The sequence below is a fragment of the Leptonychotes weddellii genome, chromosome 9 (genome assembly GCF_054177405.1).
Source record: "Leptonychotes weddellii isolate Sample4059 chromosome 9, ASM5417740v2, whole genome shotgun sequence".
NCBI classification, from domain to species: domain Eukaryota; kingdom Metazoa; phylum Chordata; class Mammalia; order Carnivora; family Phocidae; genus Leptonychotes; species Leptonychotes weddellii.
Window position 1 is genome coordinate 22,448,895 of NC_138377.1, and position 6,450 is coordinate 22,455,344.

General features: G+C 54.1%; 1 protein-coding gene across 1 annotated transcript in view; it reads right to left on the minus strand.

Moving 5' to 3' along the window:
- Window positions 1-258: 258 nt before the first annotated feature.
- LRRC74A (leucine rich repeat containing 74A) overlaps window positions 259-6,450 on the minus strand; it is a 31,867-nt gene continuing 25,675 nt past the window's right edge. The window contains exons 11-14 of the mRNA XM_081829746.1: window positions 4,823-4,969; window positions 1,174-1,281; window positions 838-920; window positions 259-346 (exon numbers count right to left, since the gene is read on the minus strand). Of these exons, the coding sequence (XP_081685872.1) occupies window positions 259-346; window positions 838-920; window positions 1,174-1,281; window positions 4,823-4,969 (426 nt within the window). The remainder of the gene's footprint in view (window positions 347-837; window positions 921-1,173; window positions 1,282-4,822; window positions 4,970-6,450) is intronic.

The following is a 6,450-nucleotide window of genomic DNA, read 5'->3' on the forward strand; positions in this document are numbered from 1 at the left end:
CCCACTTAGTCCTCAGAAACTCGGCTGCCATGAGTACTATTATTAGCTTCATAGTACAGATGGGGAAACTGAAGCCCAGGGAGATTGGGTGACTTGCCCAGGAGTGGAGCTGGGCTTGGGACTCGGGTGGTCTAGCCTCGGAGCCCACGTTTTTAAACCCCTCTATCACACGCACGCACGCTGATCGGCGCACAGGACAGAGGTACCCGGGGAAGGCTCGTGGGGCAGGGCCAGAGGGGATCCCTCGGACAGAGCTCCCTAAGGACACTGCAAGACACAAAGCCGCAGGGCCAGACGGGGGTCCAACCCGTAGGCCTCGGCGAGGAGGTGCAGCTCGGTGGAGCAGCTTCAGGAACCACACAGACCAGGTGCCCTGTTCTGTGGGCGCACTGAGCTTCTGTGCTGCCCTCCTCCAAAGCTCAGTGTCCGTCGCCGTGTGCGGGCGAGGACAGAGGCTATTGGGCCCTGTGAGAGGCCGTGGCAAGGGCTCCCTAGGGACGGTTACTCCGGCGCTTGCCTGTCTCTTTAAGGGGCGGAGCCCACGTTCCCCCCGCGGAGCTGAGTGGCCCGTGGCTTCCCAGGGCAGCTCCCGGCCCTGCCGTCCTCCCCTCTGGGCTCCCCGGGGACCTGCAGACCCCTCTCACCGCACCGGGGCCTAGCCACGTGCTCCCCTGGGTCACCCCACTGTGTGCCCAGAGTCTGGCCCCGCAGCCAGCAGCCCATGGCTGAGGGGAAGCTGAGGCGGAGGGCAGCTCGCGGGAGCCCCGGGGAGCGCTGCTTCGGGGGAGGTGGGAGATGGGGCGGGGGGTGGGGGTGGGGGGGGTGCGGCGGACTGACCTGAAGTTCACCCCGCCTCTCTTGTCATCCAGCTTCTTTACCAGCTCCCTGACTTGGTACAGGTCTACGGGGACCTTGTCCTGCTGAAGGGGTCGGGGGGGGGCGGGGGGGGGGCCAGGCAAGGTCAGCCGAGCTCTCTGCCCACCGCTCTGCAGCCCCCGCCCCCAGACAGACACACGGACACACGGACACACACAGACACACACACACACACGCACACACAGACGCATGGACACACAGACACACACATACGGACACACAGACACACACACACAGACACACGGACAGACAGACAGACACACACACACCCTGGCTGTAGCCACAGGGTCAGCACACCTGTATCATAGCTTTCCGGAAGTCGCCCACAGGCATCGTCATCATTCCTTTAGGGTTCAAGCTCCTGAAGAAGTCCACGACTGTGATTCTGTGCTGGTCGGCGTAGCTCTGAGAGAAGCAGAAGACACCAGGAGCACACACTTGACTTTATAACATCTATTCACCACTCTCCACCCCTCACCCCCCACCGCCACCTTCCACCCAAGGGCGGCCTGGCAAGTGCAGGGGAGCTGTAAGAAGCAGCCTGGGGGGCCCGAGTCTCCTGTGTGTTAGCAGTCGCCTAAGCCCAAGAGCCCTGCACCGAGCTGCATGCCGTGATGGCGCTGGGGTTTGCTCAGTGTCCGGGAGCCCCCACTCCACGGAGCAGGATCGCCATGCGGCTCCAAAGAAGGAAGGATTAGAGTCTCTGTTGTTTGTTCTGTCCGTCTTTCTATCTATCATCTATCATCTATCTATCTATCTATCTATCTATCTATCTATCTATCTATCATCTATCTTTCATCTATCATCTATTACCTATCTTTCCATCCATCCATCATCTTTCTATCGTACATACTCTTTTATAAAATGCACTGTACTAATACATTGTGAACACCTTTTCAGTATCATTAAAACATTCTTTTGGGGTCCTTCCTAAGTATCTTTATGTTTCTCTTCCCCTCCCACTCTCAAAAGGCCCTCAAGGCCCAGCCAGATTGATAGATATTCCTGCAGATAACCGTGCTCACTGAGGAACTCCTCAGGGACCAGTCCTCCGTCCCCTGCTCTTCTTTCCCCACACTTTGCCCTCTGGGGTGCACTGCCTCTCCCCCCAGGGGGACCCTACTTCTGCATCCTCAACAGCTGCTCACAAGTCCGTGCTGACACCCACTGGCACCTCAATCCAACACGTCCCAGGTGACGCTCCGGCAGCTCGACCCTGTCGGCGGTTGTAAGCACTGTGGCGGACCCCATGGGTGAGCCGACACGCCTCCCCTCCCTCCACAGCACGTCCCTGTACAGTGCAGATGCTGCAGAGCCAAATGTCGACATTCCCCAAACCCCCTTTCAGCTAGGCGTCGGAGTGGGATGCGTTTCACCAAGCACCCAGGGGAGGCTTGTGTGGGAGGTCTGATTTGGAGGGAGCAGGCCGGATGCAGCTGGGGGCCGGTCCTGATTCAGTGGGTGATCCCCACTGGGCAGCCTCCTGATCATAGCAGAAGCAGCCATCACCCTGGCAGCCCACATGGGGGATTTGGGGAGCCATTTCTGGAACCTAAACCAATAATCTGTTTCTTCAGCCCCCTTTAATGTTTCTGGGGTCTGTCTCTGGTCATATATCCCTCTTTGTTTAACCCAGCGGGAGTGGATTGTGTGCTCAGCAACAACAACTTTGACCAGCGCAAGAAGGGCTTGTTGCTTCGGTAGGTGCTAGTGATAAGACCCATCATTGCTCCTGCCCTGGAGGAGTTCAGAGACGGCCTAGCTACTCCTGACTAGGGAGTCTGGAAGGGTTGCCCAAGGACATGAACTTGAGTAGAGACCTAGAGGAAGAGTAGGAATGAGTGAGACACAGAAGGCAGGAGGAAGGGTGTTCCAGGCAGAGGAATGTGCGTGTGCACAGTCCTGGGGTTGAGCGAGAACTGGTGTAGAGAAACAGGGAGAAATCCAGGGGGGCTCAAATGTTGGAGAACCAGCTGGGAGGGGTGGACAGAGAGGGTGGGGCTAGAGAGGACTTCCCTACCCCTGCCAATGTCATCACCTTTATTTTAGTCCCTTGGGCTTGAACTTTTGGGATTATCTTTGGTTCTCTCCTATCATCACAGGCCTTCCTTCTCCCAGCACACACACACACACACACACACACACACACACACACTTGCACCCTCCCACACATGCACCATGTACCCAACCATTCACCAAATCCTGGAGGTGCTCCATAATGGTATCTCCTACATCTGTCTCTCCACTTCCATTCCCACTCTCAGGCAAGGCACCATTCTAGAATACTAGTTATCATACCTAGAATACTACCATAGTGTCCTCGTTGGCGTTTCCACTCTCATCTTTACCCCCTTCAGTTCATTTCCTCTCCATTGCCTGAAAAATTATTCCTCAGTCCTGCTGGATTCACATTACCCACTTCTCAGCCACTATCGCTGGCTCCCTGCTCCCTGTGGAATCCAACCCCAACACTGAGCCATATCCAGCCCCAGCCTCCCTGTGCAGCCTTGACTTCCAGGCTTTGCAGGAACCTGGAACCGTGTGGTTCTTCTGCTGGAACCACGTGGTCCTGCCCATCCCCCAAGCACACTGTGTGTACCACCCCCCCTGCTCCTTTGCTGGTGGGAATCCTATCCCCAGAGCTCCCTCCCTGTTGCTGTCGCTCACCTGAATCCTTTCTGCTCTTCAAGGCCCTTCCCCAGGACGTGTCCTTTTTTCTTTGCCTAATCCCACAGTGACCTCTACTCTGGACTTTGATGATATTTGCTGCGTTTGTCACTCAGTTATTATTTATCATATATCTTTGAGAAGTTACTGCATCTGTCCCATCTTCCCAACCAGATTGTTGGCCCCCCTGAGGGGAAGGACTGTGTTTTGCATTGCACATCTGGTTTGGTCTCTAATCTGAGATTCTTATGAGATTCTTAGAGATTTCTATGCTGTTTTAAACACGGGGTGGGACCCCCACTTTGCATCTGAGATCTCCATTCCTGTTCCCTGGAGCATCCCGCTCCCCTTGCGAAACAGGTTTCTTCTGGGTTCCATCTGATGTCATCTGACTCGTGAAGATACTTGATAACCCCCTTGCCTTCTAGAACTTTCCACACAACAATAATATTCATGCAGAGCTCTTCTATTTAGTCCTGGAAGCTAAGGCACAGAGCAGACCAACCAAGGAGCGGGAAGCAGCCCCAGCAGTACACACCCTGTAGAACCCACATCTGCATGGTATCACCACAGAAGGCACCCAGTGTGCATCCAGCAGAGGCTGGTCAACCCTGCCACCGGTGAGAGCCAGGAATAGGAACACCAGCCTGGCCTGGGCACTACTCTGTGAGGTGATCAGACCAGATGAGTGCCCTTGCAGCTCTAAAACTGTCTGATTTTTCATTTCCATGGTTACATCTGCCTCCTGTGATCTGAGACTTGAGCTGGGAGCAGGTGACCACAAGACAGAAAGGACCTGAGGGTCCCTCTTTAGCTGAAGCCACCAAATAGCTGTCCTCACCACAGGGGTGTCTTGGCATCCTTACCAGCTACTGGCAAGAGCTTGCGTTTGTTGGGTGCTTATTATTGGCCAGGCATTTGTGTGTAACAGAATTGGATCTCCACAGCAGCCCTCCCGGGGTGAGTCCTGTTGTTCTACCCATTTTCCAAGTGAAGAGACTGGGGCCCTGAGAGCACAGTGACTTGCCTTTGGTCGTACATTAGCAAGCAGAGGAGCCTGGCTGGTAGAAACCATCCTGTTCCAAACCCCGCCCACTTCAGCCCTTTCCCAGATCGCCCCTTCCTCTGGGAGCTGGGAAGCACTGCTGAGGGGATCCAACATCCACAAGGAATATTCCACGTCCGAGAGACATTCCTTGTCGGAGAGGATTGTGCAGACGCTTTGGGGGAGGGGGGACTCTTGGTCTTTGGGGTCTCCAAGAGGAAGGCAAGGGCTCACCTGGATCAATTTCATGGGGTTCGTCCACTGGAGGAGTGCTTTCTTGGCAGAGAAGCCTTGCACTGACTTGTAGATCACATCCAGCTGGGGGTGGATGGCACACACCCCATCCAATATTTTTAGGAACTGCTCAGACACCAGCACATTCTGAGGTGGGGAGAGAAGGGACCCATCATGAGGAAGGCATCGCCGCCGTTGTACCATCTCCACCCCCTTACTCCCTCCCGCACCTCCCCCTGCAGACCAGCAGGCCCATCCAAGCCAAAGGCAGAGCTTTTTTTTTTTTTGTCTTTTCCAGCTTGTTCTGCAGTGCTGCTCCTAGACTGGGGTAGTTGACCTTTCTTAGAGCTTGCAATTTGACTTGTAAGGTTTGCACGTGATTTCGATCAGATGTTCTAGCTGAGGGCTGGTAGCCTGTCACATACTATCAGTTCAGCTCTCAGATGGTGAGCATCAGTTTCTGTGTGTGACAGATGAGACACAGCTATGGTGTTAGGAGACTGGTCTCCAGGCAAATGCCCTGAAATGTCCATTTCTACGCCATATTGGTCTTTAGAGCAGGTGCCCTGGAAGAAGATTCCTCATCCCAACCACCCTTTCCTGGTTCAAAACCCACTGGAAATGCGCCTTTTGGAGGTGCCCTCAGAGCTGGGTTATAGGCCACAGGAGAAGACGTGTTCTGTGAAGCAGTGTTTGACCAAAGCTGGCCTTCCCTGGTTCGGTCAGCCTGCTTCATTCCTCAGATGTGGTTGTGAGGAATTATTTGCCACTTCAAATAATTAAACCCATGCTTAAGGGCTGCAGGCTTACCTCATCCCGATTTGTAGATATTCTAGAGAAAGTTCTAGAGAAAGTTCATTTACAATGAAGGGATTCCAACACTGTTTAGAGTTACATCAGGAGAGATGACGAAAGGGAAGGAAAAGTCTAATTCAGACCTGTCTGTGCTGGTAGGCTTCTAAGGTGGCAGTGTGATCCCAGCTCATGGGGTCGTGCACACCTGGGGTTAGCCGAACAGCACCACTTCTAATGTTCCCTCAGACACCAAGACAGTGCCTGAGGGCATGCCTCCCAACCTGCCCTGGGTGGGGGGAGAGCAAATGCCAACAAAATCTGGACGTGTAACTGAGCCCCAGAGGCGGGGTGGGGTGGGGGTTAAGGCAGCATGAGGGGTGCGAGGCCAGAGCTGTAGGATGAGGGCGGACAGAAGGCCCCTGAGGAGAAAGACCATGAGCAAAAAGAGGAGCCTGGGGGCAGGGAGCAAGGGGAAAAGAACAAAATGAAAAGAAAAGCAAGTATGTTTTTCTAATGTTTTTTTTTTTTTTTAAAGATTTTATTTATTTATTTGAGACAGAGAGAATGAGAGAGACAGAGAGCACATGAGAGGGGGGAGGGCCAGAGGGAGAAGCAGGCTCCCCGCCGAGCAGGGAGCCCGATGCGGGACTCGATCCCAGGACTCCAGGACCATGACCTGAGCCGAAGGCAGTCGCCTAACCAACTGAGCCACCCAGGCGCCCCTGTTTTTCTAATGTTTTATAATCTGTGGCAAACTTAAGTCCAAATTTTACTTATTATTTAGTTCCAAGGAGTTTGGGCTTAAATATTCAAAATACCATCACTGAGGGCGC